The 19718-nt window shown below is 50.3% G+C and overlaps 1 protein-coding gene across 1 annotated transcript in view; it reads right to left on the reverse strand.

Moving 5' to 3' along the window:
* The window catches only part of WWC1 (WW and C2 domain containing 1), a 131578-nt gene that overhangs the window by 33412 nt on the left and 78448 nt on the right, over positions 1–19718 (reverse strand). Inside the window, exons 4-9 of the mRNA XM_032465126.1 lie at positions 18756–18832; positions 17318–17397; positions 11357–11486; positions 9851–9997; positions 8564–8637; positions 4773–5015 (exon numbers count right to left, since the gene is read on the reverse strand). Of these exons, the coding sequence (XP_032321017.1) occupies positions 4773–5015; positions 8564–8637; positions 9851–9997; positions 11357–11486; positions 17318–17397; positions 18756–18832 (751 nt within the window). The remainder of the gene's footprint in view (positions 1–4772; positions 5016–8563; positions 8638–9850; positions 9998–11356; positions 11487–17317; positions 17398–18755; positions 18833–19718) is intronic.

Here is a 19718-nt window from a genome sequence, read left to right on the forward strand (position 1 = left end):
GAAATCAGCTGAAGGCCTGGTAGATGACCACACGTAGACAACCATCCACAAGCCAAGGAGACAGGTGCCAACACCTTGACCTTGGACCTCTGGTTTCCAGGACTGTGAGAAAACAGAATTCTCTTAAGTCACCCAGTGTGTGGTATTTTGGTTTGGCAGCCCTAACAAATGGATGCACCATCTCAGGGTAAAGTATATAAGGGAAAAAAGGCAGGGCCCAGGACCAAGCTCTGAGTATTTACAGCATCCCGAGGCTGCATGGACCGGCAAGAGTCAGCAAAGGGGCTGGAGAGGATGGTTCCAGAGAAACTGGGGCAGAGCCAGGTGAGTGTGACAGAACTGGGGAGCAAAGACCGGCACCAAAGCCCACCACAGCCTGCAAGTTCCATCAAGCAGACCAGTGCCCTCACCCACTCAGGAGGGCTGCTGTCGCCTACCCACTGAATGAGTGGTTCTCAGCTTGTGGTCACAGGCCTCCCGCATCAGAGGGAGACATCCTTATTAAATGCACATTCCTGAGTCCTACTTACATGGACTGAATCAGAAAGCCTGGGGGCAGGGCCCAGGAACCTGTGTCTCTATTACCTATCCCAGGTGACGTTTAGGCCCTAAGGCTGAGGAGCTGCTGCACTGCAGGGGGACTGCAAGGTGGGAACTCCCCCAGCACGGAGCACGGTGCCCACCACACGGACGTGCTCGAGAAGTAACTGAATGGAGGACTTGCCCCCCCGTTGAAGGAGGGAAGGCTCATCCCCTCGGCTGAAAGACCCGAATGTCAGATCTCCCCTGGACCGATGCGTACCACTGTTGGCCTCTTGTCCCCTTATGCCATCCGGTTGGAGGGGGAATGACTGACCCACTACTCCCCGAGCACAGCCAACCCAGCCTGGGGTCTGGGAGAGAGAGTTCACTTCCATGGAACACCTAACCGGGCCATCTCTTCACCGACACACCCAGGCCTCCAACACAGGCCCTGCCATGAAGACCAGAGCTCGCTGGAGACACAACTGGAAAGTGATGAGGGACAGGTGGGGCTTGTTACTGGGGAACCAGCCTTGTGAAATTACAGAAGAGACCCCGGGAGCAGTGGACAGAGGGGCCTCAGCATGGTTCTTGGCCAGTTCAATCCCTGGCGCTGTTCTTCCAGAGTCCTACCCGGGGCTGGGGAGGTGAGGGCCAGGCAGGAGGCTGGCAGATGGAGCCTGAAATGAACAAAACCTTGATGCTTAATGGAACAGACAGGACTGTGAATCTGACCCTCCCTAAGAGCAAAACCTTGAAAGGGTGTGAGGTCTGGGGTCAAGGAGTGGCTGGGGTTCACCATTTTTGCTCTCGTTTTCCTTTCCTCTGGGAGAAGACCAGAGAAGCGTTTCCTGGGAGGAAATGCAGGTCCCCACTGGAGCCCCAAAATGAGGTGGAGGAAACTAGGAGCCGGGAGGCCTTGACTTCCTGAGCGCAGTGGGTGTAGCCACCAGCAACAACACGCAGGTGCCGAGGCCGCCTCCCGGGGGCGCTGGGCTTAGCGGGCCATATGGTATTTGTGTGCGGTGCCCGGCACATGCAGGGAGGCCAAGAACACATTAAGCGTGGAAACCGGCAGAGGATCCAGAAGGTGGGGATGGAATGCCCCCAAGCTGCAGCTCAGCACCTGGGGTGCTGGTGAAAAATGCAGGAGCCTGGGCTGTGTCTCAGGGCCTGGGGAATTGGTCCTGGAGGATAGAGGGGCAGGGAGTCCACACTCTAACAAGCACCCTGCGTGACCGCACGGCGGCTCTTGGGGGGTGTGTGGGGGCACAGGAAGGCAGGCGGAAGCAGGAGGTAGGACGGGGTGGGGGGAGTCAGGATGTCTGTGCCTCTAATTGATCTGTGATTGGGTTTTGGCAGGCCCTGCGGTGTGTGTGCCCTTCCTAGATGTGTCTATTCTTGTCCTTCCCAAAGTCACCTTGAACGGAGACGCTGCTGTGTGCAGGTGAGGAACACAATCCTCCCATTTTGAGAGAGAAAAGAGAGAAAGGAGCATGAGAAAGAGAGAAAGAGACCGAGAGAGAGGACAAGGGGGTCGGAGGGATGAACACAAGACAGACGAACAGGAGAGGCCAGAGGCAAACAGCTGAACACAGACGGAGACTGCTGGATGGGCTCTCTCCTCTCTCCCCTGCAGGAGGCTCAGAGCCATTAACACTGCCCGGTCGTTCCTGTGGCTCTCGCCTCTTCCCGCCCACGCGCCCCCTGGCTTCCCTCTGCACGTCCCCCAGAGGACCCTGCCTGCTGGGAACTTGAGTCACCTGCTTAGCATCTGCTGCGAAGTGGAGATGCTGGCTGCCCTGGACTGGCCGTGTGAACCCGCTGTTCCATGGGAGCAATGAGACCTTTGAAAGATGGGGCTGAAGGCAATAATAAAAGACTTCCTATGTGGGCAGCAGCCTAGGGTGAGCATGAGCTCTGGAGCTAGCCAGCCTGGGATGTAATCCCAGCTCTGCCACTTGGTGATGGTGGGCGAGCCTCAGTTTCCTCATCTACGAAATGGAATCTAGCCTCAGGGTTGCTGCGAGGTTTAAGTGAGATGATACTGGTAACAGAGGCTGGTACATAATGGTACCTTTGGCATGTAGTGTAGGGGTCTCTAAGAGAATATCCAATCCTAGTTTCAAGAAACCAAAATCATTATAGCAGGGAAGAGCCTCAGTTCACAATCTGGTCTAACCTCCGAGCTTCAGGCTACACAGGTGTTCAATGCAATTATCTTGTTTTTTTCCCCCCATCAGGCAACTGAAGTCCACGTTGGTCAATGCCTTGCTCAAGGTCAGTGGTGGCAGGGCATCTCTTTTGCCCTAACAAGGAGTAAGGCCACCATGAACCTGTTCTCTTCCACTGCTGGCTGTGAGCATGATAAACAGTGAAGGGTTTTCCAGTGATAGCCACAGGGCCTGGGAGCATGTCAGGGCCCCAGATGACTGGTAGACAGATTAGGAGACTGGAGGCAGAGGCCTGGAAGGGTCTGTCCAGGATGACTAACCATTTTTTTTTTCAACTAACAACATAGGCATGATGGTTTCCAGACACAGGCCTTGTCCCCAGGGTGCAAAGCCTTAAGGAAAGAAGGACAGAGTCTTATTGCTAAAGGAGATTTCTAGAAGGTGCTTCCTGGGGTTGCAAAACAACAATGATTGAAGCCTGCTCCTCCTTCTCCCACCTACCTGGTGGTGGGTAGGTGTTAACCAGCCACCCCTCCTCCCAGGGGAGGATAAAGGAGAGGAAAAAGACACGTCCCTGGTAGCAGTTTTGACAAGAGGCTTGGAGGGGAAAGATTCCCCACCATTGACCAGTCAGTGGACTCTCTGACGTGCTTACAAAAGGCCAGGCAGAGGCTGGTCAACTTGATCCAGGTGGCACCCTGCCATGTGCAAATGGGGCTTACTCAGTTGCTAGGGAGGGACTGCAAGCTCCCTGAAGGCATCTTAGGACCCATCATGGGGTGATGCAGAGAGAGCGGGGCCAGGCACCTAGGATGCCTGGCCTGCTGCCACTGGGGTGCAGGTAAGCTTACCTGCCTTATAAACTGGGTTTCTGCCTCTGATTTCACTGGAAAGAGGAATTCCCTTGCTCATTCCTGCCCCCAAACACACACACACACACACACACACACACACACACACACACACGTTTGAAAATCATTATCTTCAATTCTAGCTCCTTAAGGGTAGGGACCTTGCTCAATAAAGTCTGCTGCCAAAAAAAGGAAAAAAAAAGTCAAAATAACTGAACAGATTTTAAGGGTAGCAGGGTAGGAATCATGACTTATTGATTTCTGAAACCTCCATATTGCCCTGCATACAGAATATGTGCAACAAAATGTTTCTTAAGTGAATGAATGAATAAATAATAGGCTGATGGACTGAATGAATGAATGAGGGAAAAGTTGGGGACTGCAGGACTCAGAGTGGTGAGACACTGAAGGGAGTAAAGTCTGTTGTAAGGTCTAAACCCGTGGCTTTCAGGTTAAATCAAGCCCACAAATGAAGCTGACTCAGTCTTCATAGTATTAAAAATTCTTTTGGATTAGTTGCCAATATTAAAAAAAAAAAATCTAAACACTCTTTTCTTGAAACGTGGGGAGCTCTGGCAGCCTGGGGCCTGCACTCCCACTTGCTGGGGGCTGGAGGCGGCACCTGCTTTAGACACGGTGGGGGGGCCTGTGCAGTCCAGTCCAACACGGCATTTATATCATCTCTCGACCCCTATAAGCATCTCAGTTTGCACCCCACCCACCCACCAGTGTTTTTCAAGCCGCAAATTACAACGCCTCAGTGTATGGCAAAATCGATTTAGTGGGTCATGACCAGCATGAAAAGAAATAATCTAAGAATATCAGAGGGCTATTACACATAGAAAGAGTCCGCACCGCCTTGTGAAACTTTTGTACGTTAGGTAATAATATAATGTGTCACTGTCACAAAGTTGGAGGACGCCTGCTCTACATCACATCTCAGGAGAAAAACGTCTGCAAGCCTGCGCATGCGCAGACGCTGGTAACGCGATTCCCCGGTGAAGTTCCGCGGTAAGTTGGTTTGCGAGCCATCTCCCCAGATTTGCTACTTTGGAAAGTGGTGAGATCTCTAAACACAGTGTTCTTGGGGTGGAGCCCAGGCGCCCCAGGGTGTCCCCCTTTGCCATCCCCCCACGGGTAGCTGGGAGAGAGACCAGAAGCAGAGAGGGGAGGGCCCTGTGCCCCCCACCCCGCCCCCCATCCCCGGGCCCCGGCTCAGCCCCACCTCTCGGTCAGCGCCTTGCTCTGCGTGTCCCGGGCCGCCTGCAGGTCCTTCTCCAGCCGCTTCCGGGCCATCTCCAGCTGCTCCACCTCCCCCTGGGTCCACTTTCGGGGGCTGATGAAGCGCATCTCCTTCAGCAGCTCCTCCTTTTCATTGATGAGGATCAGCCGGTCCCTCTCCGAGTCCAGCACTCCAGGCCAGGCCTCACTGTCCAGCTTGGCCAGCTGGATCTTCAGGTTGGCGATCCTGCGGGGCCGAGAGGGTGAGCGTGACCGGTGCGCCCCGTGGCATTGCAGGAGCAGGCTGACAGACCGCGTTTCCAAGGTTACGTGGTCCAAGAAGCCACCGCATCCTCAGAGAGATTTTTGACAGCGACTGATCAGCATGTGATCTCATGGAACAGATTTTTATCTGACACACACATGTGGTGCCTACCACATGCCTCCCATGAGTAGGCTCTGCAGGGAGGGGCTAGAGGCTGTCCCCTTGCCCTAAGGGACACTAAGCCTGACAGAGCAGAGGTGGATTCTCACCAGGCAATAGCCTTCTACCACTAGCGTGGTGACCTTGGGCAAGTCCTTGGTCTCTCTGAAGGGCATATCAAAAGTTCCTTCCCTGTGGGGTTATGGTTGAAGGTTTTATGACATAATTCATCAAATGTCCAAGTGCAATACTGGGCACACAGCAAACAAGGACTCAGGGGATGTTTCTGCTGCTACTGTGGTTATTCCCTGGCTTAACCACATCTTGGGTGTATAATGCTGGGTGCACACCCTGAGTCTTATATATAAGAAAACAGCTATTCCTCCTTCCTAATTGGGGTGAAAATGAGCAATGATGTGTTCAGTGTGTCTGGCACCTAAGTGCTGAGCCAGTGGCCCTCATGGGTCCACCACAACGACAGCAAATACTGCTGTAGCTAACCTTGTATTCTCAGTCCAGAGGCGGGTGGTGGCACTGCATGAACCACCGCAGACTTGAGGTCAGGGGCCTTGGGTTGGAGTCATGGCTCTGACTTTCTTAAGAAATTATTGAGTTAACACAAGCTTCTAGCACAGTGCTTGGTACACTGCAGGCCTTGACAAATGTTACAGGAAGGCGTTGGGAGCCCTACCCCTTCGCTGCTTTGAGACTCAGTATTCCCATCTGTATGGTGGGAATAATAATGGTACCTGCGAGGCAGGAGGGCCAGATGAAAAAGTATCATTAAGAGCTCTTTAAACAATGCCAAGTGCTATCGAGACATTAGGTATGATTATCTTTGGATCAAATTAAGATTCCCATATTGCTAAGAGTACTGCCACAAATACTTCACAGCAATCGCGTGATCCGTTAGGATTTAGTCTTTGCAAAGTGCTTTTTAGCTGTCACGCCCTAGCCTCACCCCATCCCTAGAGGGTGGATGAGACCTGGTGGTTAACCCTCTTAGAGAGATGGCCAGGGAGGCTATGGCTCACCTAAGAGCGCGGGTCACAAGCACGGCCAATACTTATTGAGATCCCCGGCCTCTGGACCCTCAGTTCAATCCTGTCTGCAAACAATGTGGCCAAACTCTTATTTTATCAAAACACTGTTGGAGGCGAGACCTCCATGCTGCGTAGTGACAATTCCATACAGAGAAACACATCTACATTTGCTCCTTCCCTAGCCAAGTGTCTCGGCAGGGATTCTCAGAGTTAATTAATTTAAATTCCATATTCACATACACAGCAATGCATCAAGACTGGCTTTGGGATAACTTCGTAGCTGTTGTTCTCCGTCCAGCTGCTTTGAGGATAGAGTGGTGTGGCCACACCTGGCAGGGGATCCGCTACACGTGGGATGATGAAGGGATGATTGATGCTTCCTTGGATGTGCTTTCCGGTGGTGCTGTCCCTACACCAGTGCTCCTCAAACTTTGAGCCTTAGGAGAAAACTACTACACTCACTCCTCAGAAATGCACACATGGCAGAATTTGGCATACAATGATCAGACCTTGCATGAGAGCCACCTGCCCTCCCTGCATCAAGACCGCAGCCTCTGCTTTCCCATTCAGCTGGCTGCTCTGTCCTGTACACTTACACTACCTTTGGGAGAAGGTGGAGGCACAAAGCTAGATAAAGGCAGTTGAGCCAGGAACCCGTGTGATGAGAAGTTTAATGGCTCAACCCAAAAGGGAAGTGCTCAATTCTTTTGTTTCTCCATAACTGATCACCTAAGACAGGCATTACTGCAAGCTGGAACAGATCGAGGGTTCAGAGTGGTCCCCTTCAGAGGGGACAAGAAGTGGTTGACCAAGTGTAGAAGTTGTGCTGTTTTGCTGGACCTCTAGGGGGAGCTGAAACAGTGCACAGGGCGTATTTTTCCCCCCACCTGACCAGTATCCAATTTCTCCTTCTTTTGTTAACAATATTCCAAGTTTTCTTTGGGAAATCAGTCCTCTTGTACTTTCAAGTTACTTGGTTCCCACGAAGCTGACCTCAATCTCCTTCCCAGAGTCGGGCACATGACTCATGCTTAGACCTTCAGAGAATTCTAATTCCTCTCACACTGCAACAATGATTGCTTCTCTCAGAAAAGCCAGGGGGTCTCAAGCCCATAGTTTGTTAAAACTATTGGGCAAGGTATATCCTCCTTCTGCTGGGGTTGCTAACCTGATAGTATATGAGCCTAGAATTGCCGGGGGTCATCTTCCCACTTGGATAGGGAAGCCCGTCCACACAAAGGCAAGCAGGGTGGAGAAAAGGAGTGAGACTGAATGTATGTAACATAATTTGAACCCCTGGATCCAGCTGTGCCTGAAGCTAGGATATCTCAGGACTTTAGAATTCAATAAGCCAACAAATTCTCTTTTTGGCTGCTTCTAGTGTCTATAGGATTCCTGCCATTGCTGCAAAGCGTTCTACTGCTCACACACTGTTGGCAGAGGGGCAGGGCTGGGCACTGCCACACTCTCCCTGGCCTGGCTTAGACTGTCCACGGGCTGGGCAACGTAGCCTAAGGAAGAATGCATGCAGTATGTTTGGCTTCATCCACCATCATTCCCTGAGGGTTCCTTCCCAGTGAGGCTGGCTCAGTGTATGGGAAGATCATGGATCGTCTATGGTTCAAATGTGGACTCTGCCACCCCCAAAAGGTCCTGAAACATCTTAGATCTTACCTTTCTCTTCTCCAACATGGAGATAATATGAGATAAGTTATGCTACAAGGTGCCTTTAAAGTTAAATGAGATGGTGCACGTACGAATGTGATAGTCCATTGTCTGGATCATTACAGAGGCTCTAAAAATGTCAGCTTTGATTACTGTTTTAATGTTATTTGTGTCAGTGGAACTCATCTGCTTAGGATTCTGTGAAGCCCCACAATATTTAAAGTCCCTGGGGTCAGCACAGTTTAAAAGCACAGCTTGCTCCCAGCGGGGCAGGGGACACTGAAGAGGGCAGTACCCATAGTCCTTTTAGCCTGTTGCTAAAACCCCGGCTATCCTCCTTCAAACCAAACTGCTTAGAGGATCATCGGAAAACCTTGATTTTAGAAACTGAGGCTGGCAAGTGGAAAGATGACTAGGCTTTGAGGTTTGAAGTGGGTTCAAAGCATAGTTCCACTCTTTATCCAGCCAAGTGTCCCTGGTTCAGCCATTTTCTCTCTGAGTTGCAAAAGAGGATTAAAGTATGAAGATTATAACTCGTACTCTCACAGTCATTACGAGGATTAAACAAGATGAGGTGTGTAAAAAGCCAGGCACACAGCAGACACTCTGCAACCCTAGTTCCTGTTGGAGCCACCCTGCCCACAGCCCCCAGTCTCTAATTACCTTCTCTTAGTCTCTTCATAGCGAAGGCGCAACCTGACCTTCTCCGCCAACTGATTGTTGCTGCTGGTGCCGAACTGGAGGAGAGAACAAGTCGGGAATTACACGGCTATCGTGGCCAATGCTGAGCTGGGTTTCAGGCACTCATGAGAGACTTGACAGCTTGTGTGGGAAGTAGCTAAAAATAGCCCCCAATTATTGAGCTGGCTGTGTGAATCTCAGGGAAGCTAGTTAGGGAAAAACACTTTCCTTCCTTCAGGCATGGGAAGAGCCCCCAAATCAGATATTTATCCCTTCTAGAAGAGAAGCCAAGAGCCCAGAATATCATCCTTCAGCCCCAAATGGCTTGGAGCCCATTCAAGCCACAGAAGCACGGAGGACAGCTGGTCAGGAGGGAGCAGGGGCAGTCAGTACATGAGAAAGCCATCCTCGGCGTGCTGGGAGGGGGTCCACCAAACACTCACGGAGCCGGCAGGGGGAAGTGAAGCACTGAGTGAGGGAGAAGAAGGTCCTTGAACTTGAAAGAAGGTACACAGTTCCTTCACAGATACTCTGGCCCACAGGTGGCTTGTAGCTGGACACCTGGGTGGTGCGGGGAAGGGGAGGGCAGCCCCCTTGGCCATGTCAGTCTATCAAGGGCAGCAAGAAGCTACAAGACTCATCCCATCAGACATGAATATAGTGTTTCCTGTTACAACTACAGAAACCAGACAGAACAGCAGGTAGCCATGGAGGCTGGCTCATTCAATGTCACCGGCTCTAGGAAAACAAAACTCTTCAAAGTTGCGGATTGCTGGGGGTCAGCGCTGCTCTAAGTCTTTCAGGAGCGATGCCTGGCCAGCACTTGCGCTGCTCATTACTGTGACTGGGCTGAGGTCTGAACTGGGAGGCAAGCAGCTGTCTGAAAGCTACATGCCTGGTTTGGGGATGAACAGGAGGGAAATATCCCCTGTTCTCCAGCTGGTAAAAAAACAACAGAATGGCGCTGCAAGTTATCACGAAGGAAACCAGGGAAAGACACCAGGTCCTTCAAACATGCTTTCTGTGCAGTATCTAGAGATGCGAGCACGGTAGCCAGGCAATGCTCAGGTCCATAGAGTCAGGGCTGGCTTTTCCTCCACCCCATCATCTCATGTCCTCTGGAGGGCCAGGAGTCTGTAAGAGCACGAAGCTCCGGAAGGCTGAGGCAGCAGCCAGGCCCAGAGCGAGCCACTGGTCAGCTCCTCAGGTGAGTAACAGGAAGGCCACTCTGTCCCTTGGGACCCCCAGCAGCACACACTGCCTACTCACACTTCCTGAGATGTCCGTCTGGGAGCTCACATCCAGGTACTGTTTCGGCAGCGGGAAACCCGAACTCTCCAGAGAGCTGCTGCTGGACCACAGGTCAGAGTGGGACCCTCGGTCGGTGCGGAAGCCGTCCTTCAGCATGGCGAGGCTCTAAGCGGGGAGGGCAGGGTCAGCCGCACACCCTTTTGGGAGGGAGCTCTGGGGTCTGTCTCTCCCTTTGAATTTAGTAGGGAACCACACTCACCCCAGACATCCCACTTATCCTGTAAAGAGCTACTGGTGAGTGGGTACTCGAGTGGGTACTCATCTGAGCACCAGGCACTGTGCCGGGCCCTTTATGAGGGAGAAACCAGTGAGGACGCTGGTTCTGGAACCCCTGCTCTGCTCCTTCCTAGCTGTGTGACCTGCTCTTATTGATGAACCTCTCTGTGCCTCACTTTTCTCTCCTGCAAAATGGAAATCGTCATGGGTCCTGTCTCACAGGGCTGTCGTACTGATTAATGAGATGACCAGCGTAGAGCGCCAGTTCAGTCAATACTCAGTAGCTGTCAGCTTTCCCTAATCTTAGTTAATCCTGATCACTGTCCTGAGAGGAACGACCTATGATTATCCCCATTTTACCCAGGAGGGAGCTGGTACGTGGAGAAGCTGGCAGCTAACAGAGCCAGGATGCGGTCCTGGTCTGTCCGACTTCAGACTTGGCAGTCTTAACTGCCGAGCGTGACCAGAACACGCCTCACTGTCCACCGATGCCTCGCCTCAGTGTGTTCACTGCGCCGCTGCCCTGGGCAGGAGCTCTGAAATGATTCCGTTTGTCATAGAGTATAAAGCGTCCTTCACCAAGTCATTTACAGTCTCTGACCTTGACTGCTGATCTGCTGATGGGAACGAAAACAGGGTATCTCAGTGGTCAGGGCAGTTCCTCTGAGCGCTGGGCGGGATTCACAGAGGTGAGGAACATGGGCTTCCAAGTCAGGTGAGCACGGTTTGAATCTCGGCTCTTCTACTTATGCCCTGAGCTGTGCAGTCTTTGTCTGTGTGATGGGGAGAAACTCGCGCTGATGTAAGAGGTGAGGCATGGTGCGTGCATAGCGCTTGGCGCGACTGGCTGACACGTTAAACCCTATCTATCGCCATTTGTTCAGATCCCATCACACAGTTGGAACACGCAACGAAATGCTTACAGAGAGGCTACATTTTGATGTCAAGGTTAGTGATGTTGAAACCACCTCCCTCCATTTGGTTCTGTGCTAGAGCTGGTGGGCGAGGACATGGCCTTTGGACTAGACCAGAGAAGAGGGCTCCTGTTCCCACCCTGCCATTTACACTAGCTGTGTGACCTTGGCCAAGGTACTTGGTGCTTCTGAACCTCCATTTCTTCCTCTATACCATGAGACTAAAAGCCAAGAGAACCAGTGAGGAGCACTCTGTGACCTGGCAGCGTATGGAAAGTGCATGAGCGCTGGCACAGAAGGGCGCTCAGGAGAAATGCTCACGTCACGCAGGTACCTTAATGAGGTCTTTCTTCTCCTTTTCTCCACAGGTGATGGCCCTTTTGATGGCTTTTGTTTCTCTTAAGACAGCCTGAGCCTCGTCCAGTTTGTAGCTGCCCTGAGCGTCAGACATTTTCTTATCGATTCTAGGAGAGTCAATGGGAAAGATCAAAGTTAGGGTGAGTGATGGTGTTTCCCCAGGGAAAAAGAACAGACCACAGTGCTCGGGTCCTGTAAGAAGTCCCCTCTCTGTCCCGCCTACCCTTTTCCCTCTAGGTCCTGCCTATTGGATAAGGCACAGAAGGTCCCTGTCAAATTGCAATTGTCTGCAGGGCTGCAGAAGCAATGCCATTCTTAAAGCCAACTCTTACAGGAAGTCTTCCCTGATTACCTCCCTGAGTCCTCCAGGCTGGGCTCGGTGTTCTCATAACACATTGCACGGAGCTGTGACACTGTACTCAGTACGCTGTGCTATAATTAATAATTAATGTGGCAGTGTCCTGGACTTGATATGACAGGCTTGAGTATGTTTGAGTAGTTTTAGTATCTGGCATAGAACAGTCCGTCCTTTTTTTGTTTCTTTCCTTTTAACGTTTATTTATTGAGTGAAAGATTCTTTAGATTCTATAGAACTTTAAAAATTTCAAAAGCTTCAGACACATGATTTCATTTAATCCCATAATAATCTTTCCTCTGCCACCCCTAAATGGCCCCTCAGCCCTCCCCTCTCCCCATGACAACCACTGGTCTGTTCTCTATGAGTCTGTTTCTTTTTTGTTTTATTCACTAGGTTGTTGTAATTTTAGATTCCACATATAAGTGATATCATACAGTATCTGTCTTTCTCTGTCTGACTTATTTCACTTAGCATAATGTCCTCCAAGTCCATCCATGCTGCTGCAAATGGCAATTTTTCATTTTTATGGCTGAGTAGTCTTCCAGTGTGTGTGTGTGTGTGTGTGTGTGTGTGTACACACCACATCTTCTTTATCCATTTTTCTGTTGATGGACATTTAGGTTGCTTCCATATCTTGGCAATTATAAATAATGCTACTATGAACATTGGGGTGCATGTATCTTTTTGAATTAGTGTTTTTGTTTTTTTCAGATATATACCCAAGAGTGGACTGGCTGCGTCCTATGGCAGTCCTATTTTTAGTTTTTTTAGAAATTTCCATACTGTTTTCCACAGTGGCTGCACCAATTTACATTCCCACCAACAGTGTACATGGGTTCCCTTTTCTCCACATTCTCGCCAACATTTGTTATTTGCGTTCTTTTTGATGACAGCCATTCTGACCGGCGTCGGGTGTTTTCCCACTGTGGTTTTGATTTGCATTTCTCCAATGATTAGCGATGTTGAACATCTTTTCATGTCCGTGAATCTGGGTCTCTGGACCTCAGGATTCTTGGGGCTGGATCATTCTTCGTTGTGTCAGGACTGTCTCAGCTACTGCGGGATGTTCAGTAGCATTCCTGGTATCTAGAGACTAGCAGCATCCTGACCTTGAGCTGTGACAACCAAAAACGTCTCCATGCTTGACCTAATGTCCTTTGGGGGAGAGGAGCATAATCTTCCCTGGTGAGAACCACTGCCTTTCACAAGCATTTGTTGAGTTAACAGCCACTGAAGGCAAGGTGAGAAGGATGAAGGACTCCCAGCCCTACCACTTAGCAGAGTGCCCTTGGGCATGGCCCTGGAGCACACGGACCCTATTTCCTCCTCTGAGAAAACCTGGATCATGTCATCTGGCTGGCCCATGTTCATGGAGCTGTGAGGAATGTCAAATGGGGTAAGGATGGCACATCAGGGGAGGGGCTAGGAATCACCGAACAAATGCGAGGACTATAATCCATCCTGCAGAGCTTATCGGCTCATCCACGCCCTACACACAGGTTCATTTTGATGGGCGAAGGTGGGGGGAGAAGTAAGTGAAGGTCATGGAGGTCAGACAGATCAGAGACGGTGCGGTCCAAGGCCTCTGGGGAAGGAGGGCTGTGCTGTGGGAAGGTTCTGAAGGCAGAGAGGAAGTTTCACTGCTTCACACTTTTATCAAAGGCTGGGGTGCGGTTTCAGTCCCCAGTGAAGAAAAGGAAGATTTACGGTCTGAGGGAACACCACAAACTCATTATTTCAGGATGAGAAACCACTCACAGGCATTCCTTTCTGATTTCCTGCTAGAGGCCACACTGTCCCGGGCTAAAAATAACCTGAGTGGGGAATCACAGGTCTTCCTCCAGGCCTCATGGTCTCCGCGTCGGAGCAGGCGTTCTCAGCTCGGCCCTCCTTCTCCCGTGATTTCAGCCTCCTCCGTGGAGGGAAGACAAAGCCCCAGTCATGTCTTCCACTAAAAATAGCCTGTCTATTCCTTTCAAGGACTTGAGTCTGGGCAAGCCTGCCAGGTCGGCTAAGACGGGTCTCAGATTCAGTTTGAAAAATCAGTCTAATGGGAGCGTTCCTGACGGAGGCTGGACCAAGATGCTCCCTGGAGGGGAGGATCCCCCCAGAGCGAGGGTCCAGGACCGAAGGTCGCCCTGCCCGAAAGGGGGAGGGGGTGCAGGGGAGACCCTGTTTGCTAGAACAAGCCTCGGGGCTGGGGGCTCTGGGGACGGGGCTGTACCCAGCTGTCCTCTGCCGACAGAGTGAGGATGGCTTTGAAATCCTCAGCAGGAAGAGACAGAAGCAGTCTGTCAGCCGGAGCTCGGGCTCCTCAGCCAGCCTCTACCTGATTGCTCTTGGGGGCCTTAGCAACCCAGGCTCCGGAATTTGGCTCCGGAGAGCAGCTCGGAGAGGAAACACTCCTGGGCTTGGGGAGCGGGGGAGGGGAACAAAGGGTTACCATTATGTACTCAGTGAATGAATCTTTTTTTTTTAAGGGAAAGAAAAGTTGTGTGGTTGGTGGGGAGGAGAGAGTGTTGGGGGGATGCTTGAATTTTAGGATTTCCAAATTACACAACTGCACTTCGGAGACTCCCACACCCAGGAGCCACAGGGCAGCCATGGAGAAGCAGGGCAGAGGCTCTGACGGCAGCCTCTTGGTCTTGTCCGGACAACGCTCACCTGGGCAGGGTGGCTCTGGGGATGTGCCGGAAGATGCTGTCCTGCCCTCCTCCCACAGAGATGGCATGCCTAGTCTTTCCTATTTGCGAGGGCTCAAGGCAGCTGACGGGGTCAAATCCCAAGCTTTTGTCTCAATTTTTCTTTTCGGTCTCTTCTAAGAGGTGTTCGTTAATCTTCAGCAACCGTTTTTCTTTTCAAAACTGAGTTTGCTGATCATGAACCAAACAAATGGGTGTTTCACCTTCCCCCATGTTCTGCAAAGAAAGGACACTAAGACGTGGCTGGATCACCCCCCACTGGACTCTGAAAAGGATCCCAAGGGAGAGGAAAGGGACCTCATGTTTTCTGGGTCTGGGGAGGGGGCTATCTTGGATGATGCCAGGAAGGCAGGTATTAGGGCATGAGCTTCAAAATCCAAGAGTCCCGGGGTCCAATCCCAGCTCTGACGCTCACTAGTTAGGTTGTCATGGGCACATTTTCAGCCCCATGAGTGCCTGCGTCTGTAACATGAGGCTGAACAAAAACTGCTCTTAAGGGAGTAGAGACGAGGAAGCGTGGTGACAGGCGCACACTCAGCACAGCCTCTGGCCCGGGGCGGACGTGATGGAGTTCATCTGAGTTCCTTTCCAAGTCCAAGCCGGCAACCAGCTAGACGTCGCCACCCCCTTCAGCTCCCTGGGCTTGCCATGGGTTTACCAATTCAATGTTTTCAATCATTTATTTTTCAGATAAAGAAAACAGAAGCTCAAGGGGGTTAAGCCACTTTTCCATGTTCCCAGGGAACTGAGATTTGAACCTAGGCCATCTGCCTCTTGCGGCCACATTCCTAACCCTCGACGCCAAGGTGTGCATTAAAGCAGAAACCCTCCTCCACAGTGAACACAGGGCCCGGCTTCCGGCTGAGGAGCGTGGGCAGGCCCAGCGCTGTGGTCTTATCTGGGCCTGACATCACAGGCAGCTGGCCAGGCCGAGGGAGGAGGAGAAAAAGGAGGCTTGTCTTTGGGGTTTCAGCGTCAGCTTACCAAACGACAAGAATTTTCAATGCTGCTACAGAGTGACAAAGTGGTAAAACAGGTTTGTGGTGGCTTGGAGAATAATGGGAAGTGTTCTAACCAGAAGCTCCTGAGAATCACGGCGGGGGGGGGGGGGGAGGAAGGGAGGGGAAGGGGAGGGAAGGGCACCTGCGCTGAGATGATGTGGGACTGAGTAGTCCTTAAACTATGTGCTTAGAACCCACTCTGCTACCCAGTGAAGGCCTGAGGCTGCTATTTGCTTTGCAAGAATTTTCTAAACTCACATCACTGCCTTCAACTGTCCTTGGCACCACTGAAGAGTGCCGAGAAGCATAAAGCATGCGCATCCCTTGTCCCAGTGAGATTAGAACTTAGTCTGAGAAACAGAAATTGGCATATACATACCTACGTATGTAAATAACATGTATCTATATAAACACAAAGCCATAACATATAATACAAAAATGTATCATACACAATCTGTAATACAAAGTCACACATTCTCGTACCTTGGGTTGTGGGGGAGTCACAGTGGCTTACCTGGGCAGTGGGGGTTTGGGGAGCAGGGAGATGTAAGAACCAACTGGACCCTTAACTAGTGGTCACAGTCCCCTCGAAGAACAGGGCTTGGAGACAGACATCCAGAGGTTTGGAGCTGTGACCACAGTGTGGTGGGAGTGGACTGAGGTCCAGAGAATTAAGAAAAGGTTTAGTCAGGGAGAGGGAAAAAGCAAGTGTCTACAGAAGCTGCTGCCTGTGCAGAGGTGGCTTCCCTGGGAATCTAAGTGGATCTCCCTTAGAACAGAGAAATCTACTGGCTGGCCTCCTTGGAGCTTCCAAGAGGGCTACCAGGAACCTCTGAAATGACTGTTCCCTGAGCCCATCAGAGGTACTGAATGTGATTCAACGCATAAGTCTCGGTGATATGTGTGGTTATTAATGGCAATAAGCTAATACTGTGAACACTTACTGCGGGGCTCAGGTTCCCCATTTATAAAATGGAGTGAGCTAACAGCGCATTCCGGATAGAGCTGTGATGATGTCACCCACGCAGAAACACTGAAAAGTGGGAGGGGAGGGTGTAGCTTAGTGGTAGAGGGTATGCTTAACATGCATGAGGTCCTGGGTTCCATCCCCAGTCCCACCATTAAAAAAATAAATAAACCTAATTATCTCCCCCCTACACAAATAAATAAACAAAGAAAAATTGAAAAAAAAAAAAAACCAAAAAACAACACTGAAAGTGCTCCCTGAAACAGAGGAACTGCTCAGCAAAATCTTAGTATAATCAGGGAATGACAATTAACACGTCTTCTTTAAAAAAACAACAGGGCTGTATTTTGCTTGGCTTCAAGCCAGCTTCTAAAAGTGAAAATTACATTTGGTCCAAGTTCTGGAAACTCCTTAAGTCTCCCATAAAGCACAGGGTACACTCTTTTAGTAATTTGTTCGCTGCGGAGGAGGTCCTTGTTCCCTCAGCGGAGCGCACCAGCGAAAGCCGTTGCTCACTTTTAGGGGCCCTGGAACGGGCTGGTTTTGTTTGTGTGCGCATCAGATTCCCCCGGATCTACTGGAGGGGATGAGACAGGTGCACAAAAATGCCCAACAAGACCTGCCTCCATGACTGGCTGGCAAAACTCAACAGAATGGGACAGTCTTTCAATGGCTTTGGACGTCCTCGTCGGAGGACGATGAGAACTTTGTGGTCTGAAATGATTCTCCTTTGCTTTTTATAAACCACAATCCTTGGTGACAGGAGCTTTAGTAAGTGCCAGTGGAATCGAATAGAGAGCCCCATTTCTAGAAGGGTGGACAGAGACTGAAGGAGAGGGAGACAGAGAGGGCAGGAGGGGAGCACGGGTGGGGGGCAATCCCCGTGCTCTGCACTGCAGGGTGGACTTACTTCTGCAGGGTCTGAAAGCCACGCTCTTTGAACTGTAGCTCCTGCTGGAGATGAACCATCTCTCTCTTCAGCTTGTTAACCTGGACGGCAGAAGACCACGCACAGGGCCAGGTCAGAGGTGGACTGGAATTAAGCCCCAAGCTGCCTTCTCTTCGAAGGGGACCCAGAGTCCCCCATAGCCTCGGCAATGATGACTCAGGTCAACACCCCCTGGGCTCCTCTCACTGGTGTTGTCTTGGTCTCTGCGGCCGGTATCCCAGCCCAAGTGTCCTGCAGGTCACTCCTCGTCAGCACTTGCTCCAGAGAAACAGGAAGTGGACTGGAGCCGGCTGACCTGGGAGGGAGCTTGGCCTTCCCACTGCCTCGCTGGGTGGCCTCTCAAGCCATCTCACTTCTGAGAGCCTCCCCTCCCTGCTCTGACAGATGAGGATAATGGCCATTTTCTGGGTTGTGCATTACTTAAAGCAGGTAATGGGTATGGGGGCGCTGTGCGTGGAGGCGAGAGGTGATGCCCTAACTCGAGAGGTGAGACATGGCCTGGGAGCCAGCTTCAGCCTGCAGGAATGCTCTGCGTGCCTTGCAGTGTTATTAAATCCTTAAAAATTAGTTGCTAATAATTAAATATTGAGATATTTCTGACAGTAAGCCTAGATACACAGTTCTTTTCTAAAAATATTTGAAGACTTGCCAGTGCGGAGCCCACATTCCAGCATGGCCGTAAGAGCATAGGGCTGAAATTCCATGACCCCTTTAGATGGGGCACACCCCTCTAGGGTCCCCACTACTCCCTACTCTGCCTCACCCCCAGCCCCCGCCCCCCTTCCTTGTCTTCTTGCAGGCATCTCAACGTGCAGAACCTACTTGAACTTGCATTAAGCCAGCGTTCACAATACTAACTTCCCCTTGAGCAAGTCATTGAGCTGCTGGTCCTCAGTTTCCATTATCAGTAAAAGGGGGCTAAAAATATCTATCCCCTAAGGCAGTCGCGAAGTAATTAAATACGACAATGTCGAATAAGCACCGGTGAGGAGGACAGCACCCCACAGTCAGAACTTTGGGGGCAGCCTTGAGTCCCCTGGGACCTTGGCAAGTTACTGAGACCCCCTGCTTCCCCAAAACCCCCTCCAAGCCTCTGTTAGCTCATCTTTAAAATGCAGGTATTGACAGGAGCTACTCCATGGGGTTGTGGAAAGGGCATGAGATAATAACACTCAAAAAGCGTTTAGTGCTACGCCTGGTAATAATACAGCAATTGCTTGTAAGACGGTGGCTGCCGTTAACCGTTACTATTACTAAGACGATGGCTGTTACCACGTCTACTGTTAGTACTGATGCCACTGCCTGGGTGGAGCATTTACAGTGGTCTTGTGGGTGGACTAGTTGCCTAGGGCTGCTTAATGACCACCCCCCATCAATAGTATAAGCAAAGGGGACCTACCCGGGATTTTGCAGTGGCAATTTCAGCTTTCAGGATCTCAGGGTCATACTTAGAGCTGGATGATGAACCAGAGACCACTGCAATGAAAAAGAAAAAGAAAATTTCTGTAGAGGAAAACATATTTTGGTAAAGTTGGCTTATTTGGCCATCTAGAGCAAAGCTCATTTTATGTAGTTACTTATTTAAATTAATTCATTATTTTTTTCATGGAGGTACTGGGGACTGAACCCAGGACCTCGTGCGTGCTAAGCACACGCTCTACCACTGAGCTGCAGATTCCCCTTATTTCGCCATCTAGGTAAACCCAGAAGGGAATGGCTATTAGGGAGAAACCTAAATGTCCAACGAAGGGGGATGTGTTAAAACAAACACGGTACACAGATAAAATAAGGACCATAGAACTTAAGTGATTCAAAATGATGGTGCAGAAGAATACTGAACAAACCTTACTGTTACACGGAAACACTAATTTACAAAAGACTACGAAGAAAGAATAACTTAGATTCGTAAAATATACACAGACAACAAATGTACACACACACAAAGGCATCTGGAAAAAGACTGGAAAGAAATTTACCAGAAAGCTAATACTGCTATCTAGAGATTTAGATGATGAATAATATTAATTTTCATCTTTGTATTTTTCCGTCTGCCACATTTTCTAACACATATGTATTTTTAATCAGAAAACGATTGCTAAATATATCATTTATTTTACTTTACAATATTAATGTACATTTGAAAAGGAAAATAAATTCCCTGCAAAGCTATCACCCTAATACAGTTATCTTCCCTCCAAGTTACCTCCCAATGTTTACCTACAGTTCTATCATGTGCAGACATACCTCAGAGATACTGTGGGTTTGGTTCCAGACCACCACAATAAAGCAATTATCACAATAAACAGATTACTGCAATAAAGCCAGACACACAAGTTTTTTGGTTTCCCATTGCCAATAAAAG

The sequence above is a fragment of the Camelus ferus genome, chromosome 22, assembly GCF_009834535.1.
Source record: "Camelus ferus isolate YT-003-E chromosome 22, BCGSAC_Cfer_1.0, whole genome shotgun sequence".
Lineage (NCBI taxonomy): Eukaryota > Metazoa > Chordata > Mammalia > Artiodactyla > Camelidae > Camelus > Camelus ferus.